We start from the raw sequence: 26,619 nt of genomic DNA, 5'->3' as shown, positions 1-26,619 counted from the left end.
CTCAGCAATACATTAAAGGGGGAATTGAATTTTTTCTCCTTTTACATCTTTTCAGAAAAGAGAACTGACAGCAATGGCAGAGTGTATTTTGTCAATCACAACACACGAATCACTCAGTGGGAAGACCCCAGGAGTCAGGGGTAAGAAATCAGTTGCAGCTTCATGTATGATGAAAATGTAAATTAAATGAAAATGTAACCAAGTAGTGAGAGCAGAGTGAGCCAGGAATTGCTGTGCACAAGTGACACATGGATTGTGCTATGCAAACATCAGAGAGCTCATAAAAAATTAAGAGATATTGGCCAAAAAGGAAACTGTCACAGTATTACTTTGTCTTACTACAGTTACCAGGAAAGCCTTGGTCAACAGTAAGCAATAAGCTCAATCCCCAGGACAGCTTCTGTTTTTCATAAGTAATCAATGACATTTGTTTAAACACCTGTGTCAGTGGAGGAAGGAGAGATTTCTTTTGTATGATGATGGGATAGTGCAGAGAGTCTTGAATAAGACTTTGGTTGTTTCCTAGACAGTCATAGAATCACAGAATGGTTTGGGTTGGAAGGGACCTTAAAGCTCATCTTGTTCCACCCTCCTGCCATGGGCAGGGACACCTCCCACTATGCCTGGTTGCTCCAAGCCTCTTCCAACCTTGCCTTGGGGAGACTTGCAGGGATAGGCAGGAGACAGAAAGAAGACAGACCCAAAAAACTGTAGCACCTTTCCTCACACCTTTTAAAAAAAGGAGGAACAAAGGAGACAGCTTGAGGCACTACTAGAAACACTGGAGTTCTGTTTATTCTGGGCTCTGTCACTGTGAGTCTGAGGTAAGGAATGGAGGCAGGAAGTCGAGGGTGAAGGGTGTTCAGTCCCAGCTGCTGTTTGAGCTGAAAATCTCTGTTTGGTGAAGCAACTTCAGCTGTCCTCCATGGAGAAGGAGGGGAAGGGGGACAGCCAAGGCTGTGTGAGAGGGCTAACAGCTGTAGCCACTCAGCTCTGCAGCAGCCAACAACAGAATGTTTGGGCTGCACAGTCAGGACAGGGTGTTTTTGGAGGGAAGTCACTGGGGAGCACGTCACAGTGATACTGCTCGGGTCTTCCAAATATACTGAGATCTACTTTTGTGTATAGCAAAACTGAGTTTGGAGTTGTCAAAAAATTATACGTGATCAGTATTTGCATTTTCTTTTATTTTTGTCATTCTGAAACGTTTTTGGCTGCTGTGATTATATATGAGGTACCAAAAGCTACCTGTTAAAATTGTCAGTTTTTGAGTAAAAGCTTTGTAGTTAGAAGATAAAATTCTGTTGTTTGTGAAGGAAACAATAAACCTTGCTTACATTTTTCCCTGAAGGTTTTTTTTTTTTTTTGCTTTTATTTAAGGTAGTGCAAGCAAATGAGCTAATGTTTACTAACCAGTCATTTTGGTCTAATGAAGAGCTGACTGCAAATTTAGGAGCAGGGGAGGAGCCAAAATAAATCCAAATGGAAACTTTCTCAATCCGTAGATTTTCTAGATGTTCCAAAATGCTTAATGTCTCAGGTATTACTCGATTGACTTAATAGATTAAGTTGATCAGTTACCATGTATTTTCTTGTATCCATAGTCAGTTAAATGAGAAGCCCTTGCCAGAGGGCTGGGAAATGCGATTTACTGTGGATGGAATTCCCTACTTTGTGGATCACAATAGAAGAACCACTACATACATAGATCCCCGCACGGGCAAGTCAGCTCTGTAAGTGTTCTTAACATTTTACCAAGTTTTCAAAAGTCAAGTTTAGCACACCTCATTTTTGAAATCTTTTTTTTTTCCTCTTACTACGTTATTAGGCAGAAAGTTTTACATGGAGCAATGCTGCTTAATTACCTGGGATTTTTCATTCACTGCTAAGTCCCTGAAGAAGGCAGAGTTCTGAACACTGCAGAATCCTTCTTGCCACATAGTGAATGGTATTTGAGAGTAATGGAGAAGCTGCATCTGTCCTGTTGATGACCAAATCCCTTCCTGAGAGTTACTAGTCTCTCTTTTTTAAAGAGACCCAACCCTTTCTTTTTTTGATTTTCTTAGGAACCAGAATAAAGTCAAAACCAGAATTTATCTCCCAAGTGAACTGAATGTCATCACATCCTTATTGTTAGAATCTTTTTTTACAGTTAATGATCAGGTAGTGTTTTAAATGTACTGATAAGCATTCCACAGTTTACAAAGGAAGATTTTTTTCTTTTAGTTTAAAAACAAGAAATTACACCCCAAAATCAAAAAATGTGACTAGATAGCCAGCTAAACCATACAGCTGTATAAATAAAACATTCCCAGACTTTTACTTCGGTTACAAAAACACTTGGAAATTCATTCTTTTCCTCGTTTTGGTTGCAGAGACAATGGACCCCAGATAGCTTATGTGCGTGATTTCAAGGCCAAGGTCCATTATTTCAGATTCTGGTGTCAGGTATGGATTCATTTCTTGGCAATATTTGCTTGCATTTTTGGTTTTGCTTAGATGGTTTCAATGCCTTCTTCAGTGCCTTCCAATAAAGGGAATCAAACTACTCTAAGGTTAAAGGTGAGGTAAATTAGGAAGGAGGAAATACAGGAATTGTATCATCTCATGTAAGCTTTAAAGCGACGTAACTTATGGCTTTAAAACATTTTAGAATAAAGGAAGACATCGATTTACCTACTTTTCTTGAAGTGGTGGGTTTCTGAATAGCATTTTCTTGCTGCTGTTAATACAGGAATATCTGGAGGCAGTATTTTTAGAGCTAATACACGATCTACTTTCTGTATAAATATCCACTTCTGGCAGAAAATGCAGGGCATTCGCCACACAACAGACATGTCTAAGCACTGAAGGATATCCTGTGATGCATGTTAGGGTGCTCTTACATAATACCAAATTCCAGTGTGTCAGTCTTGGTCCTCTAAGCTCTTGATACAAAGAGATGAAGTAACTTCATGTTTAGGAAAAAGTCTTAGGTTTAAATGTTCCAGTTTTCAAGAGTCACTGAATTATCCTTTGAAAATAGTGGAGAGCCTCATTTTTCACTTGGAATTTTGTGCAGTATAGCCTGAATGTTTCAATTTTTTATTAAATTAATAGAAACACAGAATGGTTTGAGTTGGAAGGGACCTTAAAGATCATCTCATTCCAACCCCCTGCCATGGGCAGAGACACCTTCCACTGTCCCAGGCTGCTCCAAGCCCCAATGTCCAGCCTGGCCTTGGGCACTGCCAGGGATCCAGGGCAGCCACAGCTTCTCTGGGCACCCTGTGCCAGGGCCTCCCCACCCTCACAGGGAACAATTGCCTCCCAATATCCCATCTACCCCTGCCTTCTGGCAGTGGAAAGCCATTCCCTTTGTCCTGTTGCTCCAGGCCCTTCTCAGTAGCCTCTCTTCATCTTTCTTGTTGGTCCCTTCCAACCACAATTAGGTCACCCTGAAGCTTCTCCAGGCTGAACAATCCCAGTTCTTTCAGCCTTTTTTCATAGGAGAGGTACTTCATGTCTCTCATAAATTTTGGGGTAGAAACCCTTCCTCAGGTAGAGTATGTTACTGATCTTCATGTTTTCCAGTATCTTGTAGGAGTGCAATATTTAACCTGTTCTGAGCAGCATCTGGAGGTGTGTGCATGTCACTGTAGATAGTAATGTTGGAAGCAATCTGTTCTTGGATTAAATTCCAATTCAGATACCTTGATTACTGGGTTTGTTTTATATAAATTAACAAAATTCAACTGTACCTTATAATATATACAACAAATACCAGTCCAAACTCAGTGGTGGAAACTTTAAGTGATTGTACCCTTCACCTCTAAAAAATTTCCTTTCAGCAACTGGCAATGCCACAGCACATAAAGATCACAGTGAGCAGGAAAACATTATTTGAGGACTCGTTTCAGCAGGTATTGTATTAAAACATGGGAGTAATGGGCATGAAAATTGGAGTTATTAAATTTCTTGTCACATGTCATTTTTGAGCCTTTGATAGCTTGCTAATGTTACTTTAAGTCAGGCTAACAAAAAATACTAGTTTAATAGTCAGGCTGCATTCACACTTGGAAGATCATGTTAAAATATGAAGTTCTGGCACTGATTTATCTGGCAAAGGTAATTTTTTTTTTTTTTTTAAGTTTTTCCTCAGGGTGATTTAAAATCTGAGTTAATTTTGAGGAGCGTGCCGGGGCAGGGCAGCACCCCATTGTCAGGATGTTTGTTATTGCATTTTTCCTCCCAGTGTGTTGTACTAGTGTGGGCTATGTACAAAAATATATTAAGTTGATCTTAGTCTGGTTGTCTTGAAATGAGTAATTAATTTTTTTAAAAACAAAAATTATTAATTCTATTTGCATTATTAGTAGTGAAAATCTTGTTAATCTCTGTAGACCCTGGTTAAAATTTTTCCAAATTATTAAATGCTCTAGTTCTTGTTAGAAAATAGTAATAATTCTAGCCAGTGATTATAGCTGTTTTCTTAAAAAGAATTGATTGTTTTTCTTTCACTAAGATAATGAGCTTCAGCCCTCAGGATCTCCGGAGACGTTTATGGGTTATTTTCCCTGGTGAAGAAGGTTTAGATTATGGAGGTGTGGCAAGGTAAACTACATTGAAATGGCAGATAATAACTTGTTCTGTAAGTGATGTGAAGGCTTCCCCAAAGCAGATACTTAAACTACAGTGCTTTCACAGTAGGAGTGAAGTTTATTCTTATCTTGGAACATCTGAGGAAGGCAGTTCTGCAAGATGTTTGCATCTCTTAAAACTGTATAAGGTGATTTTCAGTTTGCATTAGGAGTGATTTTAATCATCTCCACGATTAAAGAGATGCAGTTTACTCATCTAAAGTGAGCCTTTGACCCAACTGTTAATCTCAAAGTAGAGTTTATTGAAAAAATGAACAGAAATCTACATTTAAATCCAAAGTCTTGACTGGAATGTAACTGAGAAGTGCATATGTTAATTGGCATTCCCCAGCCCCGGATGTTTAGATCAGTGGTAGACTTGTAATGTGCTCATTTAGATAAGAGTGGGTTTTATCCAAACTACTGACAGTTGTGTATCATTGCAGCTTTGCATTTTAATTTGTAATTTGCTCTAGTTTCCCTTTGGTGTCAGTGTGGGCCAGCTGCTCTCTGGGGAAGGAGGCAGACTGTGCCAACAAGGGCCTGAGTCAACATGAGTTAGCTGCAGTCATTTCTGCTGTGATTTATTTTGAAATGTGTTTTTATTGTTTGTGTGATTTCAGGGAGTGGTTCTTTCTATTGTCACACGAAGTCTTGAACCCCATGTATTGCCTGTTTGAATATGCAGGGAAAGATAACTACTGCTTACAGATAAACCCAGCCTCTTACATCAACCCTGACCACCTGAAATACTTCAGATTCATCGGGAGGTTCATTGCCATGGTAAGTCCTAAAGCAGGAAGAAGAGGGTCTGCCCTGTAATTTTCCTATAAATAAATAAATATTGTGCCATCAGATGGATAATTAAAAATCCACTTTTGAGTTGAAATTATCAGGTGTTTGGCTGTAGCTCCTGTTGGAATAAACTAATTCAGCATATTGGTAGTCATGATATTCAGGTTGGTTGAATTCTTTGGCTGTCAGATTTCATGGGCACAGAGAACAGAACAGAATATTGTCATCTTAAGTCCTGAATCATCATCTGCATTATTTTCTCTGTTTTTGTGTTCCTCAGGCTTTGTTCCATGGGAAGTTCATTGACACTGGTTTCTCTCTGCCATTCTATAAACGTATCCTAAACAAGGCAGTAGGACTCAAGGATTTAGAATCTGTTGACCCAGAGTTTTACAACTCTCTCATCTGGGTAAAGTGAGTTTGACTTCATTTTGTTCTTGAAATAGCAATACAATGTTTTTGGTTTTCACTTCTGCCAGGAAGTAGGTGAAAATCTAACAACCCCACTGAAAAGTATAATCTAACATTGCAGAGCAGTATGGAATTTTTACTGTGACTTAAGATACACAAAGAATGATTTGTTAATGCAGAGCCTTTCTAGTTCACTGAATATTTCATGCAGTATCTTGTGTTCATGTTTTTGTTGGCTTTTATTAATTCTAGTTAGACATACAGACGTGGCAGTCTTGAACATGGTTACAAATAAAATGGCTTGAGTAAATTTGACTGAGAATTCTCAGATAACTGATTAAAAGAAATCAGCAAAAATCCATTTAATGTTTCTCTAGTACCTGGTTTAGTTAGAAAACAAAATGTGTAGTGCTACAATAACACGAAGTTAACAAATGTAGTTTATTATTTACTACCACATAATTCTTCTGTTAGTCACACTTGCAATTTGACTTCAAGGTTAATATTGAAGATTTAATGCTTTAAAGAAATCCTAGCTGTCCTGGTATTTTTGCTCCAAGCTTAATGATTCCAGACCATTCCTACCTGCAGCCTTCCACATCTCTGTGGCTGGGCACCTGTGTGTCCATGCTCTTGTGGAGTCCTCCTCTTCCACTCCTTTGCAAATTCCCCACCAGAGATGAGCAAGTAAAAAGGATGTGGAGTTTCTAAACCACAGTTATTTTGGAATTATGTATTACAGATATTTTAAGAAGTCATTTTTAAAACCCGTTCAATTGTAATTCTATACTGATTTTGCCATAGGAGGATGCCAGGAGGTAACAAATACATTAGAAGAAAAAGAAAGACAAATTGAGTAAATTTTTTTCTTCAGTTAGACTAATTTTTCTGTAAATTGTTTTTACTATTTCTTGTGACTAGAGACAAAACATTTTACTTAAGAATCACACTAAGACAGACCAGTTTTAAACGTGCTTTGAAAGCTCCATAGAAGGTGTGAGAATAGATTGGTTTTTGAAATGCAAAACTAAATATAAAGCCAGGATTTTCATCTCCTGTAGTGGTGATTCTTGGAAGGTTTATCTTAAATATTGAGGAGCAGAGAAAGCAGCATATGAGATGCTTAAGAATTGAGATAGGAATTTTGTTTGGTTTTCAGAGTAGAATGTTCTGCACCCCATGGATGTGCTGCTAATGTGCCTTCATTTTAATTCAAAGCAATTTCTGCAGTGATAGAAAACTTCTAGGCTGGAGTCCGGGAAAGGCTTTTCCCCTTTGAAAAAATACTTAAGGATGTGAGAATTGGACAAAAGCCTTTGGGCCTCCAAGGGCTGCAGAGTCCTCCCAGTCCAGACCCAAACTTCAGGGTAGCTGAGCCTGCTTGTCTGTAGTGCTGCTGGAGGTACCCCTGAGGAAAGGACTGCACATTTCCAGGGGAGAAGAGCCATGTCTGTCAGGACAGACATAAATTTGTTCCTTGCAGAAAACCCAAATCTTACAACTTTGCAGGAAGCATTCCTTGGCACTTGTATCAGGGAGCTGTTCTTCTCATTCCCACAATTTTGAAGATGTCACAGATTGACTGAGTTTGGAAGGGGACTTTTAGAGGTCATCTGCCAAACTTCTGTGCTCAAACTGAGCTGGAGCATGTAGCTTTCTTTTTAAAAGGGGTGGATGATGAAATAAAATCAGCCCTTCATCTGAAGCCTTCCCTCCTCACCCGAGGTTTCATGCAGTATCCTGTATTTCAGAAAGATGAAGTTCAGAAGTGCAGTTGCATCATGGGGCTTGATAAACCACAGCCATGTTTCCAAGAGTGGCATTTCTGTGTTCTGGGCCAGGGTAAATGCCTTGATTTTGTACTTTATTGTGGAGGAAAATGGTCATGAAAACCTCTGTATATGCAGGCAGTTCTTCACTTTGCAAAAGCATAAATCAACATATAAACTTCAGGACTTCTTGCAAGGCCGTAATTATTGTGTAAGGAGCATTTCCTTATCTTGACCATTCAGCTCCAAACCTTCTGCCTTAAGGTTCTTTATATTTACGTCCTCTACTGTGTGCAAGTTCTCAACACAGTTATTTAAAACTATTTTTTCCTTCCAGAGAGAATGATATTGAAGAATGTGGCTTGGAAATGTTTTTTTCTGTTGATAAAGAAATACTAGGTGAAATCAAAAGCCATGATTTGAAGCCAAATGGTAGCAACATTCTGGTCACAGAAGAAAATAAAGAAGACTACATCAGGTAAGAATAAGTGAAGACTTTAAAATACTTCGTCATTCTCTTTCTTGAGTTCTAGCAACAAAAGACTGTGTCACCTAAAGCATTGCTGAGTAATTGCTGATGCTGGCAACAAGTGGCAAGTGTTTGGATCTCATATTTGAAAGAGGAATATTGATAGAAATAAGTTTCTAAAATGCACTTTTCCTAAAGATCATGGTTAGAAGAAAGTCCACTTTTTTCTAATGTTATCTCAGTTTAGCAGAACACCATGATAAGAATTGTGAATGTCAGGTATTTCATGAAATGTTGCATGTGTTTATTATTATATTGTTTTGTAGCCTGCTGATGTTCTAGCCAGCCATTTTTGGTTCATTTGAAGTTTTGAGGGGTTGGTTTTTGTTGGGTTTTTTTGGAGAACATTTTTGGATGCTTTTGTGAAGATTCTTATTTTTCAAAGATACTTGGAATTGCTATTAGTTTTATCTGAACTGGTCTTGTAGTTGTAACAGTGGTATGAATGATGTCATACATTGTATTGTCATAAAGTAAGGATCATATTTGCAGCACCAAAATGTTTTAAAGCAATAGATTAAGAGTGAAGGAGCCTAAGAGTGATTAAGGAATAAAAATGTGAACAGTGACCTGCTTTGTCCTGAAATAGCCCCTCTTTCCTCAGTGTACAGCAGCTCTGATTTAAGGTGTGAATGTCAACATAAAAGCTTGGAGGATGTGCTTGCAAAAACAAAAAAAAGTCATCACCCATTGCAGGCACAAACTAAACTGAATCATTTTCCTCTTTGTTAGGATGTGTTCTGTGAAGGTTTTTTCCGTGGGCAGGGGGAGGGAGTCGGGAATGGGCTCTGTTTTCATCGCATGAGAAATCTGCAGAGGTTTCAGCAATTCACAAAAAAGGTGGTGTTTGCACAAGAAACATACTGGCATTTGGCAGGAGGGAGGATCTGCAGAAAATCATTCTTCTCTAGTTCCTAGGAACCCAGGGAGAGCTCGGATTACAGTTTCATTCAGATTCTTTTGTCTTACTCCAAGTCCTGCTTTAAGTCCCCCAAGTTTCTAGGACTGAAATGAGAAATAGCCACCTCTCCTTTAGACTCCAGTGCTCCTGACAGGTTAGGCTTGAATTCAGCATAATATCTGCTTCTCCCTGGGTTCAGGTTCTCCGGGTCTCCTGCCTGCTTTTCACCCTTTTATTAATGGAGAGTGGAGTTTCTGCCACAGAGCAAAGTTTCATGATTAACAGAAACAAATATGGAACTTTCCAAATGGACATAGTCACTGCTTGGTAAGCTGGCAGTCCTGCTGCTCTTCACCAGTACAGCTTGACTTGTTTTTTACCTTGTCATGGATAACAACTGAGATTTCTGGGGAGAATATCAGACAAAATCTTCAAATACCTTGGGACTGCTGTGCTCTCATTAATGTAATCAGTGAAGAGATGCTGCCTCCTCTTTGAGTCCAAAACACTTCTGTAGCAGAATGGTTGAACACTTAGGGTTTAATTTAGAGAAAAAATGAAATCATTTGCACAGAGTAAAGGCTGCTGATAAAATTATATAGAGCTCTATCCCCAGAACTTTCCAGACTTTCCATGTTTTTTTAAATTGGCTTACAGTTCATCTCAAAATAGGCAAAGATGTGGACTTGAGTTAGCATAAGCCCTTTAAAATGTCTTGGTGTGTCTTCTTTTCCAGGCTAGTAGCAGAATGGAGACTGTCCCGAGGTGTTGAGGAGCAGACACAGGCTTTCTTTGAAGGCTTCAATGAAATTCTGCCACAACAGTATTTGCAGTATTTTGATGCAAAGGAACTGGAGGTAAAGGATTGCTTGGCTGTTGCTGGATCCAGGCCATTACACATAAAATACTTAAACTCCAGTCAGTACATCTGAAGAGCAGAACTTACTGAGGCTGACAATTCTGTTTTATAGGGAATATGTGGGAACCTTCATGGAATAGTATTAGATTAATGTGTTTTCCTTAACTTTCCTCTTTGCAGCCAGCTTAGATGTTTCTAGAGGCCAAGATTCTGTCAGCAGAAATTTCTTACTTTGTTTTTGTGATTCTTTGATTCGCCTGTGTTCAAAGAATGAGTAACTTGACAGAATGGGAGATAAAACCAGATATGCAGTGGATGGTTGCATATAGATTGGGCCAAGTTCTCAGTTTGACCTCTCAAAATTACAACTTCTGAAGCATCTGTTTGGTTTAAAAAGTAGAACCATCAAAACAAAACATCCCATCCCTAGTGAAGAATTGTATGGCAAAGATAAACTGTTCTGGCTCGAATGTCTACATAGAATCCCAGAATGGTTTGGGTTGGGATCTTAAATAATCTTGTTCCAGCCCCCTTCCATGTGCAGGGACACCTTCCACTATCCCACGTTGCTCCAACCCCCCTTTAAGCTGGCCTTGGACACTTCCAGGGATGGGGCAGCCACAGCTTCTCTGGGCAACCTGTACTCAAGCCTCCCCATCCTCACAGGGAAGAATTTATTCCTAAAATTGCAAGTGATTACTCCATTTTTCACAACAGAGATGCTCTCTAATTTGTGGCCTCTCCAAATACACTTCATGAGCCATCACCAGTCTTTGTTTAAAGAAGTTCTGGATGAAGTTTAAAATTAAAACCAAGTGCATGGTTATTGCAGGTGCTGCTAAGTGAGGGTCCAGTTGTTCTCTTTTGCTGTGTGGGAAGTCACAGAAGGAAGTGGAAATTTGTACTCCTCTGCTTATTTCCTTTTTTCTGTCCCAAAGGTGCTTCTCTGTGGAATGCAAGAAATTGACCTGAATGACTGGCAGAGACACACCATCTACAGGCACTACACCAGGACCAGCAGGCAGATCATGTGGTTCTGGCAGGTTTGCAGACTTTGCTTTATTCTCAGACCAGCAGAAGTTGCAGAGCACAGCTACAGCTCAGTGAACAATAGTCAGAACACTGAGCACACCTGCAGAGTGCAGATAGAAGCTGTTACTGCTAATCCAGCTGTTCCTAACAGCCACGTCACTGTTCATCTGTGGCTGGTGATCATGTGAAAATCTGAAGATTGAATCTATCCCTAAATGTTTATTTCAATTACTGTTTTTCAGTTTGTGAAAGAAATAGATAATGAGAAGAGAATGAGACTCTTGCAGTTTGTGACTGGAACATGCAGATTGCCAGTGGGAGGATTTGCTGACCTCATGGGTATGTATTAACAACCCTTCTAATGCAGGAGATACTTTTTAAAAGAACCAAATTATATATTTATGGCATTTTTAATGACTCTTATATTGAATGCTGTTTGGTAAGCCCTGCATATACTTGAGCTATGATGGAAAAGGGAAGGAATGTTTACACCTATTTATTGCGCTTTAAAATCGCTTCATGGTGCATTTCTCCACGTGCGTACTTTGATCCAGGCAGAGCTGTACAGTGAGACAAATGTCCCTTCTCTGTGCAAATAATGGTAATCCTGCTTTCTTTAAGCCTTGCATGCTTCAGGTGTGTGTTATAGTGATACAAAGGTAGCTGGACCTATGCCTTGTCTATTGGAATTTGTTACAGGGAGCAATGGACCCCAAAAATTTTGTATCGAAAAAGTTGGAAAGGAAAACTGGTTACCCAGAAGTCATACCTGGTGAGTACATAACAAACCAGAATATTGCTATTGCTCTGGTTTTGCTGAGCACAGTCTGCTTTGACATTTTAGTAAATGGGTAATATGCTGAAATAGTTGAGACTCTGTGAAAGCAAACACAAATTACACCAATGAACTATTTTGTTAAATAATAGCTGAACTTCTGAAAAGCTCATGTGGCTTGGAGTAGATTTCATTGTGCATTCCATGGATTTGTGTATTATGTTACTGAACAATTAAAGTAATTAACAGTACTGTCTAGCAAGGTTGGGACTATTCGCTGTTATGACTGCACACCTTAGTGAAATAGCCACAGTCACACACTTCCCAGAGAAAAGGTCACTTTACTCATTTCTTTGGGTGATAGTGGTAGGTAAAACCACACAAATTGAAAATTTCCAATCTGAATGATGACTCTAATTAACCAGCTAGAGGTTGGTTTTCCTCCAAGGAAAAGTTAACCAAAACTATCATTGTATGAGCACTTGAATCCTAACCTCTGCCCTCAGAAATACATACATTTATATCAGTAGTCAGCTTTTCTCAGGGTATAAATCCCTGTATCCATCTCCACAGCAAAAATTCCAATCACCCCTATTCATAATGGATTTTTCGTTACTTTTGAATTCTTCACCAGTACTTAACTTTTTTTATTTTTCAGTTTCAATCGCTTAGACCTTCCACCATATAAGAATTATGAGCAGTTGAAGGAAAAGCTGTTATTTGCAATTGAAGAAACAGAAGGATTTGGGCAAGAGTAGCTGAAATTTGCACCTTGAAGAATGTGAACTCAACACGATGTATGTTCTTCACTTCTTCTGCTTGTTGCACACTTCATTGTAAAGTAGAAATGACTTGGATTTATTTAACAGTACTAATGTGTAAATAAATGGATGTTATCCTGAGGTTATCCACATTAACTCTGGAATTCTACTGAGCACTTTCAGAAATCAAATGCGGAATCAGATATGGCTACAAGTGACTAATGACTGAAGTAGAGGTTTAATACAGCTTTGGGCTCTGCTTTGTTTTACCATTCATTAATTAGAATGTGTCCTTAATGACTGACAGATTTTTAACAATAGTTTTGTCTTTCCTTTTTAGTAGCATTTTTGCTACTGATGCACTGGGAAGTTCATTGGTAGCTGCAATGCTGCAGCAGCATCCTGAGCCTCTTCACAGCAGTGTCAGAGCCAGCTTGGATCCACCTCTGTGCCGTGAGCAGCTCCATTCCTTAAGCTCCTTTTTCTAACTCAAGTGTGGCCAGACTGTTTTTCCCTGCCTGGAGTCTGCTCATGTGCCAGCTGGACTCAAGCTGCTGTTAAGGGGATGTCAAACTGTGGCACAAATCCAGGGCATAGCTTCGCTTTGGTTTATCCAATCCTGCTCCTGTCAGCAAAACAGGCACCTGCCCAAAGTTGTTGGAACACTGCTCTGTGCCCTCTTAAGGATTCTGAACTTTTGCTGTGTAACACGTTTTAACTTTGAAATCGATATTAACACTGTGGTACTTCACTTGTTTTGCAAAAGACAAGCCCAGCTGGGATTGCACTGATTCCATTGAGGTTCCTGTTTGCAGGCTGATGTTTGTCAGCAGCGTTAATGGACGTTACCCTCAGTGTTTTTCCTACATGTTGCAGTCAGTTTGCTCCGAAGAGTTCGTTGGGCTCTCAGGAAGAGACACAAAACAACTGGATTCAGAAAATGATCCTGCTCATCATTTCTGCGGATGAACTGATGTGTGAGACTGGCTGAGGCCAAGAGGATTAGAAAGTTCAGACACGGATTTCAGGTTTTCGGAAAGCCGGAGCATCAGTAAATAGTTCTATAAAGTTTGAAACTAAAGTTTTTGGGGAGGTTTCTAAGCTAATTCACCCTAAGCTACTTACAGCCTGTAACTTTTGTAGCGAGTTCCTGTTGGATTAACATCTTTTATTTCCTTTTAGAATCTGTTAATTCTTTTCTGGTTTACAAGAACATTTTGCATTTTACTGCTCCTTTAGACTGAATGCACTTTTTGGGTCTGGTCAGCCCTTTCCCTTCCCCTGAAGGGAGGAAGGCAGACACCAGTGAAATGAGCTGTAGCCACAGTGAGAGACGTGACACTTGAAATAACATGTAGCACATACTAAAGCAAACCTGCAGCTCAGAGCACTGGGGCAGGAGCTGCATTTAAGACTCTTTGACATGACAGAGCTGAAACAGGACAGTGGGAAAGTGTAAAACTGAATGTTCAGTCTGGAAAAGAGTATTTCTTTCCTGCTGTCTCATCCATCTAAACCACAAGAGGGAAAATCTGATTAAGGCCTGAGAAGAACCAAGACACTACAGGTTTTAACTGAGTTCACAAGTGTGTCAGGTCTCAGTGATAAAAGCTTTGGGGAAGGCAGGAGGGTGGGACTTGTCAGGCTTAATCGAAGGAAGGCCCGGGGAGAGGTGCTGATAATACAGAAATGCCCCTTGTTTAAAGTTTCATTGATGGTGAGAATTCACCTTCAGGTGTGACTGGGAGGAGAATTGCCAACTTCCACAACGTTTGGATCTATCACAGTATACAGCTCATGAGGAAAACAGAAAAAAGCCTTATATATATTTTCTGTTTATATTAATTCTTACATTGAAATGTAGTTATCTAACATATTTACAAGAGAGATTAAATTAAGCAAGATAATGCAAGATTAAGCTATGAAAAATAGTCTGTGTTCTGCATATTGCTTTACGATTCGTGTAGGGAACCTAGAACTGTTGTTCATGTATAAATATCACCCAAAAGGCTGTCAGCCCTATATTTTTAAAATAAAGAATAGCTATAATTGAAATAGCCTTAGCCCTAGTTCTATAGGGTTTGGCTGTTGAATATTTTTATGGTTGAAATGTTTAGTTCAGGAAAAACATACCTGCTTGTATATATTTTTGATGTTCAGGATTCCACTTATTCCATTGTTTCTTTAATTTAAATGGCATGTTTATATGTCTTTTCTGCTGTACCAGGATGGGAGAAAGGGGGCTGGATATCCCAAGCACCAGATATGATTTAAAAATATTGCGAAATAAAGAGCTCATTGAGAGGGAAAAATAATCAGTGACATATTGGATTTGGCCAAATATAAAAAGTTTAAAGCAACTTTACAGTGTTACACTGACAATATTTCTGAAGGCACAGGTTCAGATTCCTTAGGCATTTGGCATACTAACAAATCTGTTAAATTTTTCCAGCATGTTGTGTAGAAATTAAAAGGAATTAATACAAGCCACTGGTGCACTTTTCAGTTCTTTCTGGGGATCTGGTGAAGCAATACAGGGATGAGCCCAGAGCAGCTGCTATCCCAGATAACAGGTTTTTGTGGATTGGATTTTCAGCAGAGATTAATGAGTTTGTCTCCCACTGCTTCAACTGTTTTAGCAACCTGAGCTGCATAAATTCATAGTATGTCACAAATGTACATTCATATGCAACTGTCAATTGATCCTAATTACCAAGTATTAAAAGAAAATTTATTTAGAATTCTCCCTCATGAGAATGAAGTGAGAAAATTAAATGCTGAGAATTAACAAAGCCTTATTTTTACAAGTAGCTCAGGTACTGTTCATATACTAATGACATGCACAGTAAATACATCATGTCTTTATCTGATCTAGAATGGAAGTTAGGGTTTTTTTTAATCCAGTTGCTTGTGTTTAAAAAAAAAAACAACTTTTTTTTTATTATTCTGAGAACAGTAAAAAAATGTTTGGGGGTGTTTTATTGTTTTTTTTTTTTTTTTAATTTTATTACATGCTGCACTGGATTTGTAATCTCAACTCTGTTATATTGGTATCTCCAGCCCCCTTTTTTGTGGTGTCTTTTAATTTTCTCCAAGAATCACTGTTTGTGTATATGTGCTCTAGTGAACTCGTGTAGAAACTGGGATCAGCAGCACTGGATTGTAAAATACTGTACTGAAATTCATTGTCAATATTTCCTTGCATTGTAATTTCAAATACTCAGGTAACTGTAACAGTATCTCAGTAAGTCAAATACTTTTATAAAACTACTTAAAGAGCTGGTGGTCTGGTCCTTATTCCTTATGTGTGACAGAATATCCAGGAGGAAATGAATTGTCTGTGTGCTCCTGGGGGCGAGGGTCAGGCTGCCTGGACTTGTCCTTCCACTAGGATTCTTTAGGAATAGTTCTTTCCCAAGACTTCATCCACCGTTGTTGATTGCTTTGGATATTGAACAGGAGATTTCGGACACAATTCCTGGATTTTTAGTGCTTGTGGATGGTGCCCTGAGGAGCCAGTGAGGGCTGTGAGGCTGCTGAGGCCAAAGGGAGACAGGCTGGAGGGAGGTTCTGCAGGAGCCACAGCTGTAACACCTTGTTGTGGCACTGCTGCCGGGATATCTACAATGAGGAATGACACTGCAAGTGGTTAGGATTGACAGAGTGCCACAAAGGAGGGGGGGAAGCTCCAATGAGGCCAACAGCCTTGTAGTGTCCCTGATCCTCCTTGAAGGGGGGAGGTGGCATTTAGATTCCTCCCATCATCAGAACCTCTCCTGATGGCCACAAGCTTTCCCAGATAATTGAGATGGGCTTTGCAGTGACATTCCAGCTCCCTCAGTGCTCATGGGATGTCCTGTCAGGTCTTAGGTCAGACTTGATGATCTCAAAGCTCTTTTCCAACCTAGTTAATTTTGTGATTCTGTCTCAGGGACCTGGTCATGTCCATGGTCATGTCCAGTTTGGTCAAATGGTCCCTAAAGTGGTCATCCTTCTCTGAGGGTGATATTCCCTGCTGCAGACCTTCCCACTGGGTTCTCCCTCTGCTGACTTTCCCAGGTGTTCCCCACAGGCTCAGTTAACACAATTTTATCAGTAGCAGCAAATCCCAGGGATGATTTTCTGTGCCAGGCAAATACATGCAATAATGACTGCCTTTTTGGTGTGGAGTTGCTTCCTCCAAGCTTTGAATGGAACCACTTAAAAGCATCCTAGTAAATTGTGTAAACCCAGAATTTGACACTGCTTTGGGCAGCTTTATGTGAGTACAGCTACAGGGGTATTTCACATACATCTGGAGTTTATTTTAAAAAGGCAAAAATTAATCACAATAGGTACAATACAATATGTATGATAAATGTACATCTCAGTTGCAGCATTTTCTTTTCTGTTTGCTTTGATGATGATGGTGCTAATGTCAGCACCAGCCCTGGGCAGGGGTGTTGGTTTTGTTCATGGCAAAATGGGAATGGTTGTTTAAACAAACCCATGTTTGGTTTGGGTGTCTGATGGCAGCTGTGCGCTGCTTACTATTGCCCAAATTATCAACCACAGCTTTACTATTGCCCAAATCTTACCATCACAGCTGGGACTGGAAGTTAAATCAATCCATGGCAAAATGAGGTCTTGTAGCCAAGCTGTGAAACTTGCTGCTGGACTGGTAAGAGAGATTAGAATTTAACTGAATTAGGTTGCAGAGTTGCAAATAGCCACTAGAAGAGGAAATAGCCATATCTCTTGGATCCTAAAGAAGGATTTTTTCCTCATCTCTGGCAATGCCTGTTCCCATGTTCATTCTCAGCCTGTCAGCCCAGCAGTGCACAAATGACAGGGCTCATTGCAGAAATCTTGTTTTCTCTAAGGAGAAAGTAGGCTCTGTGAGCTTACCTGCTGTGTCAAATCCTGGCTTCCAGAGAGGAAAAAAAAATCTAAAAACACATTGTGAGGACATGTTTTACATTTCACTCAATTACCAGCTCACTGTGACTGCTGTGGGAGCTCGGTGGGAGCCCAGTGTCTGTTTGCTGATGCTGGGGTCGTGGTCCTGAAAGATGGAGCATTCAAACTGATAAGAAGTAGGTTTAGATTGGATATTGGGAAGAAATTCTCCCCTGTGAGGGTGGGCAGGCCCTGGCACAGGGTGCCCAGAGCAGCTGGGGCTGCCCCTGGATCCCTGGCAGTGTCCAAGGCCAGGCTGGACATTGGGGCTTGGAGCAGCCTGGGACAGTGGAAGGTGTCCCTGCCCATGGCAGGGGTGGCAGGGGATGAGCTTTAAGCTCCCTTCCCACCCAAACCATTCTGGGACCGTTTATTTCACTTCTAGCAGAGCCTGAGGAGGGGAAAGTCCCAGATGCTGCTGTTGTGTGTGTGGAACAGAGCTGAGGTTATCCGGGATGCAGTTCTTCAGTGCTTTTGTTTTGCCATCAGACTGTGGGTCATCCCCAGTCCTTCCCCCAAGGAAGTTGATCGTTCCTCAAGGATCCTTTCTCAAGGGCAGGGCGGCAGACACCTTTACCCTCAGGACACGGATCCCCGGGGCTGTGGCAGGGAGGTCCCAGGGTTTTAGGGTGCCCCATGCCTTGGAGTGGCTCTGCCCGTGTCCCAGGGGGGCTCCGGCAGCAGCTGAGGGGACACGGCAATTTGGGGGGAGAAAGAGCTCCCCACACCCGTTATCATGGAATCTCAGAATGCCTGATGTCCCTAAAGCGGGATCCCGATCCGCCGCGGCCCCGGGAGGCTGGCGGAGATTTGTGTGGGCTCCGAGGGACTCAGGGAGGTGCTCCCGGCGCGGTCCCGCCCCGCGCTCGAAGCGCTTCCGGGGCAGCGCCGGGGCCGGGACGGGGCGGAGGCGGCGGCTCGATCATGGTGGGTGAGGCCTGTCCGGAGTCCGGGCGGGGCCCCTGTGCCGCCCTCGGGGGTCTCTGTGCCCCCCGGCCCTCGGGGGCTCCTGCGGCCGGTGCAGGGCGGGGCGGTCCCGGTGCCGGCTCCCCTCAGGCACAGGCGCTGCCCCGCGGGCGGGGCCCGGGTAAAGGCGAGACCCCGCTGCGGGCGGCGAGGGCTCTGCGGGGACTGGGAGCCCCGGCCCGGCCCGGTTCGGTTCGGTTCGGTTCGGTTCGGTTCGGTTCGGTTCGGTTCGGTTCGCGTTGGGTTCTGTGTCGGGTTCTGTGTCAGGCCCCGGGCGGGGTCCTGTTTGTGCAGGGCGGGCCCGGCCCGGGGGTCCCGGCGCTGCCTCCCAGGGGCTTCCCTGGCCCTGCCCGGCCCTGAGTCACTGTGGGGAGAGGCCGAACCTTCACCCGATCCAGCCCAGCCCTGTGCCGGGAAAACGCTTACAGCGAAACCCGCATTTCCTGCGGCTGCCAGGCCACATCCCTAAAGCTGGAAGCAGTCAGGGAAAAGAGACTGGTTTTGGCTGTTTAATAACCCGGGCTGTGTTCGCTCCATTGTGATTGTATTGGAGGTTTCTCCCTGCTCAGGTGCGTTGCTGGCTATTGCATGTTGATGAAATTTGGGGATCAAAATGTATGTCAGCATTGGTAAAGAAATAAATGGTGACCGAAGTTGCAGAGGGAAAATTGAAATTACCTAATAAGATGTACTTTTTAGGCAAACCTAGGAGTTCAGGTATTCCAGATGGAAGCAGGAAAATAAAGGCTGCTGTTGTACATATAGCAGAGGGTCTTTAGCAGCAAAATGGTGATGAGGGAGTGTTTATTCTCCTTTCCTAGAGTGCATCTCTCTTTCTCTCTGTGCTATCTCTTGTCGTTATTCAGCCCTTCATTAAAATGGGGTTTGTTTGTTCCATGAATTAAATATGTAATTTTTTTCTCAGTACTATTTTTGTTGGTCTGGTGAGCTGCACTGGCTTGTGGAGGTGCTGGACAAGCCTCAGAGTGGGAATAGGAGGAACAGGACCTTCCATGTCAGCAGCAGTGAACTCAGAGCAGATCACCCACCTGTGAGTTAGATCAGCCTAAGGTGTTAGAGGAAATTGAAAACTGGTATCCCTTATGGATGCTGCTTTGCATCTGAAAAGGTTTGTTAAGGTCCTGTGAAGGAAAGTATTTAATCAGGACTTAAATAGTGCTAGTAAGAAGGCAGGAAGTCATATCCTAATTTCTCAATAGATTTAACGTTTTTCCACTATATTTTCTCAGCATTTGTACACCCTTTAGTTTGTTCTTTGTTTCACTTCCCTTGTCTTCCATTTGAGAATAGTCCAGCATTCAGAAATAATCCGGAGTTTTGTTGAAATACTTGAATTTTTCTGTGCTGGATCACACAGAAAAACTTCTGCTTCATAAAGACCAGCACAGGGGGTCCCATTTCTTCTGAGCCACAGGTCATGTTACCAACAGCACCCTGAGGAAAGTGCTGGTGGTACTGGGGCTGAGCTGTGTTGTGTTGTGTTGTGTTGTGTTGTGGGACAAGGTCTCTTCCCAGGGAACAGGGCTTGCGATGTCTTTGTGCCCGTTTGCTGTGGGAGGAAGTGGAGAGGGTTGTTCAAGGTGCCCAGGGAACACAGCCTTGGCCAAATGCTCCTTGTCGGTCTCACCTGTCCTGGTTCAGGGGATTCCTGTCTCCCTTCCTAAACCACATCTGTGGGACTCCGCCTTGCAGGATCTGAATGATGCTGCTTGTTTCTCTTTTAGTGGGAATAAAAAATGCCAAATACTCACCCAGCTATGGAAATCAGCTCAGGTGTGAAGGTTTCCCCCTGCTACAGATCCCATATGATGGGTGTCTTGTAGCAGGAAGGTTGTGCAGAAGGTACTGAAACCTCCTTTGATGGTTTTTATAAAGAAGAGGAAGGACTATTGCCTTGGCTTGTATTTGCATTTTTCCTTTTTTAAGATGTAAATTATTGGCAGTGGTTACTTGTGGCCATCCCAGCACGAATCAGAATTATAAACAAATAGTGTTCATTCATTGTTTTTCCCTTCACTGATCGTATTTGTAATTGCTTTTGGCATTCATTTGATAAAAGGGAAGGTCATCTTGCACCCACAATGTATCCTTTCCCTACATTTTTCATAAATTCCATGTAATTTTTCAAAGATTATTTTTGTTTGACACCTAAATTGTAGCAGTCTGACTGCAGCTTCCAGCTGCAAGCCTTCAGCAGGAGGCTTGGGGAGGAGGAGAGAGGGGAGTTCCAGGATGATAATCGCAAATGAATGAAGAAGAAAGGCAGATGGAAGATAACTGGAAAGCTCTTGCAGAAAAGGTGGCACCAAAGTACGGACAGTTGGCTGCATAAACCAGTGTAGGCAGTGTTTGTTTGATCATCCCTGTGCAGCTTTGTTTTGTTTTCAGCCACGTTATCCCAAAGCTTTGGTGGGAGGCAGAGAGCAGCTGTAACCCTGTATTGATTCGTGCTTTCTCTTGCAGGCTGAGGTGGAGGAAACACTGAAGAGAATCCAGAGCCAGAAGGGAGTGCAGGGAATCATCGTGGTTAATTCGGAAGGTGCTGTGTCAGCCTCACTTTGCTGACCTATCACTTACTCCAGCCACACACTTTGAGGGCTGCTGCTTGTACCACTTGCACTTAGCTTAGAGTCTGGCTTTGGGAGAGGTTTTCCTGGAGCCCAAGGAGGCAGATAGTAGTCAGGCTACAAGAGAAAATTGGTTTCCCATTTCTGCAAGCTCACTTCATTATTTTAGGAAATAAAATAATTTGCAAAAGCATCAAAATATTTGAGTTATGCCAGTGTTTGAAACTGGGTCTGTGAAAACTTTAATCAGGAGCACTGAGGCTCTCATGAGGTGTAAATCTTGCTGCTGGGCCTGTCCAGAATGCTGCTGGCCTGGCAGATTGAGTTCTTTAGCATTGCCTAGTGCTTGTGGCCTCATGGAATTTATCAGCAAGTTGTCTCTTTTTGGAGTCTCTGAAGGGTCCAACAGAGCAACTTCTTCAGAGCACTCTGAATACACTGTGAACAGCCCAAAATCTCAAAATTGTGTGATTGTCAATTAAAATTGAATGTTTCCTACAAATAACCCTTAGGAAAGATGACAGTAGCTACATGTGAATATACTGAAGATCAGATCATGCAGTTTGGCTCCTGCTCACTGCTTTTCCACGACGGTTGAGTGGGTTGTGCTCTCTGTGCTGCAGCTGCAGTTACTGGCACACACACCTGGTTCTGCCCTGCAGGATTTGGTACTTGGCTGCTGTGTTCTGGCACATGAGCTGGGGTTTGACTGGCTTTTGGTGGGAAAACACATCTAATGGGTGGCTGAAGTGAAGGGAGGGAAAGCTCTGGCTGAACAGGGTGTCTGCCCTCCTGGCTGGTTATCACTGAACCAGGGACCTCCCAGGACTGCACCCCCTCTTAGGGCTGAATGTTGGAGCCTCAGCCTTGGAACTGTGTGATGCAGCAGCTGATTTCCTTCATGATCACTGATCCCAACCTGGCCTACCTCAGTATCATTTAACTGGTGTAGGGGAGCATTTCTGAAAGGAAAAGATGTCCCCAGTCAGGAGAAAAAACTGCAACGTTGCTATTCCCTCTCTCCTCTAAAGATAATTATTTTTGTTTAATTTATTTCTATTTCCAACACTAAAAATGCAAAAGTAAAGCACTGATGCTACTAGAGGTAAACAGCTGTGGTCCCACATCTCAGCTTTTTCATACCTTGTTTTTCTTCATGTTTTCCTCTTGCCTTCAGAGAGAACACTCCTAACCCCTGGGGCAGTGACAACCGAGGTTGGACCTGGTGATGCCCAGAGCGGGGTTGGTCCTGGAGGTTTGTCACTGAGCCTTGCTGTCCCTCTCCTGCAGGTATTCCCATCAAGAGCACCATAGACAACTCCACCACTATTCAGTACGCCGGCCTCATGCACAGCTTCATCATGAAGGCCAGGAGCACCGTGCGGGACATCGATCCCCAGAACGACCTCACGTTCCTGCGGATCCGCTCCAAGAAGAACGAAATCATGGTTGCTCCAGGTAGGAGAGAGCAAGAATCTGGGAATCCAGCAGGATTGTTTTCTCTTGAGACTGACACTGTCAGCCTGGAAGGAGTGCCTGCTGCTTGGGTTCACATTGGATAATCCCTTCTTTCCAAGAAACTGTTCTGCTTCCTGGAGAGTTGAAAGCTTTATCATTGACCTAAGTTTCCTTTGTCATGTTTGAATGTGGCAAATCCCTTCCCTCATTTTGTGTTAATCAAAGTAGAAAGTATTAGATAATGCTGGAGAGTGTGCTGCGCTCTCTCATGCTTTGTTTTTCAGTATAAAACCTCAGGATTTGGAAAGAAATACGTTCTGAGAGCAATATCCATTCAGAACTGTGGACTGAGTGATAAAACAAAGACAGTCCTGATTTTCCAGTTGTGGGAAAAGTATTAGAGCACACTGTAGCTGTAATCACAAATCATGGAATACAGCAGCAGCAGCAGCCTTCTTTTCAGGAAACATCCTCAGTATTTTGCTGAATTCCAAACTGGGAAGCAGCGAGATGAGTGTAGGTCCTTCATGTGGCAGGAATTCAGCCTTGTCCCTGCATGCTCCCTGCTGGGATGGGGCTGGTGGAGAGGCCAAGCAGGGAATGGCAGTTCCCCTAGGCAGGGATGGGTCAGGGCAGATCTTAACACAGGCTCTGGCTCATGCTGAGGCAGCCTCGGATTTCCACAGGAAGGATGGAAAGAGAGGAGTAAGCAGTGTTCCAGAAAAAACAGCTGCAGCCCCCAGTGTGCCTGTGAGAGAAGGGCAATGACCACCTTGCACCACTGTGGCATGTGCCAGTTGTTTCCTGGCACAAACGGGGTTAAATTTAGCTGCTTTGGGAACATGCAGTTTCTAAAGCTGAGAGTTTTTCTCAGTAAACCCCATAAAATAAATTATCTATCACTTGGAGGCTGTTTTGCTCATTGAGAATGAATGTCAGGGTTCTGGAGTTCCCACAGTGCATCAGAGAGACGTGAAAAATGTTGGAATTTACTGTTTCTGTGAATAAATACCAGGAATGAAAGAATAATTTTTTTTTTTTCTCCTCTCCAGATAAAGACTATTTCCTGATTGTCATCCAGAATCCAACTGAATGATTACACTGACTCAGTCTGGTTTTTTCCCTTTGCCCAACTGTTTTATTTTTTATTTAATGGTAAAGAATAGAGCATTAGTGTTAACTGTGCTGTGTGTCTTCAGCAAGGTTTGGAAAAATAAAAGCAGGTGGTTTTGTTGTCTTCAAACAGAAAAAATGGCGCTTTTTGTATCACAAGTTTTGAGAGGGAGTTGGTGAGTTGGAATTGGGCAGTAAAAAATGCAACAGATTCTTTTAATAGCTAAGAAGATAATATAAAAAAATTCTAATAATAACAAAAAAAATACTATTCTTTGTATGCTTCTATGCTTCTTTCACCACTGAGCTCTGCTTTTACACTCTTAGTTTTGAATGGCTGTAAATATGACTCTGCCTGTCCGCTAGTTCTGTGTTACTCTGTTGATTTTACTTCACAAAAGTCTGTCCATAACAAATTAAAAAGTGTCACCAGTGACTGGTTTTGTCTTACGTGTTTTTCTTCTGAAGATTTTAAGTATGCTCATGATTGACTGAGTTTTTCTTCAAAAACCAGAACCTTCCTAGGACTGTTTTTGTTTGTCTCTTGCTTTCTCTGAGCAGGGATTTGGCCCAAGGGCATGTGCAGTGTACTCACAATTGGCCCTTGTGTTGTAGCATTTTCCTACGACTTTCCCTCTGTTCCAGACAGAATTTCATGGCTAATTGAGGCCACCCATGGGAAATCTCACGCTCTCACAGCTCAGTAGCCAGTTTGATCTGCTATCTTCCTTTAGTATTTTTTTATTGATGCCATTAAGGACAATGAAAGCTCACATGGTTACTCCAAAATACTCAAGGGGTTATTTTGATGGAGTTTTTCTTAAAAAAAAAAAAAAAAGCAGGGCTGGGGGGTGCTCCAGAAAGTGCAGCTTTGGAGATTTTGGTAAAAACGTTGGTGTTGACTTGGGCACTTGTGGCTTTCAGAGCCCAGCAAAGGGTGGGTGTGTGGGGACTCAAATACTCAAGGTAACCTGCATGTTCAGGGCTTTTTCTGTGCATTGTCACACCTGGACATTAATTTTTGGACTTTGTCTAATCTTCCAGGGGGTGGCCATGACCCTGAAGGTCAGAAATGCCTTTTGAGCTCTGTAGCCCTGCAGCATCAGTGTGTTGGGTGTCTCAGCTGTCACTGTGACTCAGTGTTGGTTGTTGCTGTTCACGAGCTGTTTCTCCCTTCACATTCTGTCTGGTTTAAACCATTCCATCCAAACAGGGAATAGGGTCTGGAATCCTTCTTTGCCTTTGGAGCAGCTCCTGATACACAGCAGTTCATATAATGCTTGGGATCTCCAACAATTGAATGCTGCCTCCCAAAACAATTACCTCCAGCAAGCTGAAGTCTGGATAACTGAACCATGAGGCAAGGCAGAAGAAAAATGTGACCTCAGTGATCTCTCTCTGTTGTTGTTTGTAACCCAGAGAAATGTTTCCTTGGAGGTGGTGACCTGCTTATGGATTTTGGCTTTCCCAAGTAGGTGGCAGTGCTACTTCTCTGAACAGTGAAAAATCTGCATCTCCTGCATTCTTTTGGACACTTCCTTAAGGATAGCTGTCCTACCAGTGGCTTTGTGTCACAGGAGCTTGGGACAGAGAGTACTGAGTGTTGGTTTTATTTAAAACAAGCAGTAATAAATAACCTGTTGCAAAACAAAGATCATGGCCCTTTTCTGTTGTGTTGAGATGGTAAACTTGCAGTGAAATGACTTGAGTTCCTGCTCTGTATTGGTTGGTTGGAGGGTTGGGGGTTGGTTTGGGTTTTTTTTTCTCAGGGATTGAGAGCAGCCTGGCATGAAATATACTCGGGAATTTGAATGAAAGGCTCTTAGAAGCTGGGTTTGGATTCTGGAGGAGCTTGTCAGATCCATCTGGGCAGAGCCTTGCTTAGGCCATGTAGTGCCACCTCTACACCAGCATCCAAAGTTAATTCAGATTTATTTTTTAAAACTGGCAAGGGGTGAAGGAAGCTGAAGAACAACAACTTCCATTTAGTTACTATGGAACATGACTGTTTTATTTGGATCAGGAGCATCAGAGGGTTACAGAGCTGGCAGTAATTTCCCTGGATGTAAGTTAGGGGAGGGTTTCACTTTCCTTATCATAAACAGGGTCAAAAAATGATGGATGGAGCTCAGTTTCTGGTCCTGTGCTTTGTGAGTCTGGGCCTGATCATTTGTATGGTAAAACTACTGCCAAACTGAGGAAGAGCAGAAAAATGAGCATTATGGTTCCCATCCTTTTTCGTAGACAGGATCACAGGAGGCCTGAACAGCCTGTGCCTCCTGCACCTTGGAGCTGCTCTGTGCTGGGGCTGGTTTGCTGTCTTGGAAAAGTCTGTTTTGGTTGATCCCTCACTGAAGGCTGAGGGAGCATCTGCTGCTGGGAAAACAAACCCTGATGGATTAAGGTAAAGAAAGGGAGTTTGGGGGATGGCCCTGGGCTGGGAACAGCAGCACTTGAGGCCCAAGGATGTGTTCTCTTGTGCTGCCTCTGTGCCGAGATAAGGCTCTGGCAGAGGAGTGGAGGTGACACTGTAGAAGCTGAGCTTGTAGACACCTTCTGTGGATCTTGTGTTGGCTCCAGTGCCCTCCCAAGTAACTCTTCCCCTGCCTAAGGTGGCTGATGACAGTGTCCTTCACATACAGGACACGGAGGAGCTGTGGCTGCCCCATCCCTGGAAGTGTCTGAGGCCTGGTTGCATAGGGCTTGGAGGAACCTTGGATCGTGGAAGGTGTCCCTGCCCATGGCAGGGGGTGGGACTGGATGAGTTTTAAGGTCCCTTCCAACCCAAACCAGTCCGTGATTTATGTTTGATCTCGTCTTAGCTACTTCTCTAGGGCACAAAGGCAAAGATCTCTCACCAAGAGAGGCTGGGCTGAAGTGAGCAGAGCTACAGCAGCTCCCTGGGACTCACCAGCTGCAGGAGAAGCAGCAGCAGCCAGGGGGTGCAGGGGTAGGAGCTCGGACACTGCCCTGGCCAGCAGGAGCCCGAGCATCAACACAGGTCTGTTAACAAAAATACACTTCCTTTACCAGCACTACAGGATCTCCTTCAGGGAGATTTCCCTCGCTGGGTGGTTTCACAAGATCCCGGAGTGCTGCTCATTG

At 42.6% G+C, this 26,619-nt stretch overlaps 2 protein-coding genes across 6 annotated transcripts in view; both read left to right on the top strand.

Moving 5' to 3' along the window:
* The window catches only part of ITCH (itchy E3 ubiquitin protein ligase), a 58,983-nt gene extending 43,254 nt beyond the window's left edge, over positions 1-15,729 (top strand). For 3 of the 5 annotated variants that reach the window (XM_069033815.1, XM_069033816.1, XM_069033812.1), the window contains 13 exons: positions 56-140; positions 1,605-1,733; positions 2,376-2,448; positions 3,831-3,902; positions 4,505-4,593; positions 5,243-5,402; positions 5,695-5,828; positions 7,932-8,072; positions 9,761-9,881; positions 10,822-10,926; positions 11,158-11,254; positions 11,615-11,687; positions 12,349-15,729. In XM_069033815.1, the coding sequence (XP_068889916.1) occupies positions 56-140; positions 1,605-1,733; positions 2,376-2,448; positions 3,831-3,902; positions 4,505-4,593; positions 5,243-5,402; positions 5,695-5,828; positions 7,932-8,072; positions 9,761-9,881; positions 10,822-10,926; positions 11,158-11,254; positions 11,615-11,687; positions 12,349-12,448 (1,379 nt within the window). In that variant the 3' untranslated portion in view covers positions 12,449-15,729. The remainder of the gene's footprint in view (positions 1-55; positions 141-1,604; positions 1,734-2,375; positions 2,449-3,830; positions 3,903-4,504; positions 4,594-5,242; positions 5,403-5,694; positions 5,829-7,931; positions 8,073-9,760; positions 9,882-10,821; positions 10,927-11,157; positions 11,255-11,614; positions 11,688-12,348) is intronic. The other 2 variants (XM_069033814.1, XM_069033813.1) reach the window with 2 other exon arrangements.
* A 2,401-nt stretch (positions 15,730-18,130) lies between these two features.
* DYNLRB1 (dynein light chain roadblock-type 1) lies at positions 18,131-23,950 on the top strand. The gene is made up of 4 exons (XM_069034162.1): positions 18,131-18,316; positions 20,840-20,915; positions 22,234-22,401; positions 23,454-23,950. The coding sequence occupies exons 1-4, from the start codon at positions 18,146-18,148 to the stop codon at positions 23,495-23,497; spliced, it is 459 nt and encodes a 152-aa protein (XP_068890263.1). The 5' UTR covers positions 18,131-18,145; the 3' UTR covers positions 23,498-23,950.
* The last annotated feature ends 2,669 nt before the right edge of the window (positions 23,951-26,619 follow it).

This window comes from Aphelocoma coerulescens, chromosome 20 (assembly GCF_041296385.1).
Source record: "Aphelocoma coerulescens isolate FSJ_1873_10779 chromosome 20, UR_Acoe_1.0, whole genome shotgun sequence".
In the NCBI taxonomy this organism is placed as follows: domain Eukaryota; kingdom Metazoa; phylum Chordata; class Aves; order Passeriformes; family Corvidae; genus Aphelocoma; species Aphelocoma coerulescens.
Note: the sequence above shows the minus strand (reverse complement) of the source record. Positions and strands in the feature narration are given on the sequence as shown.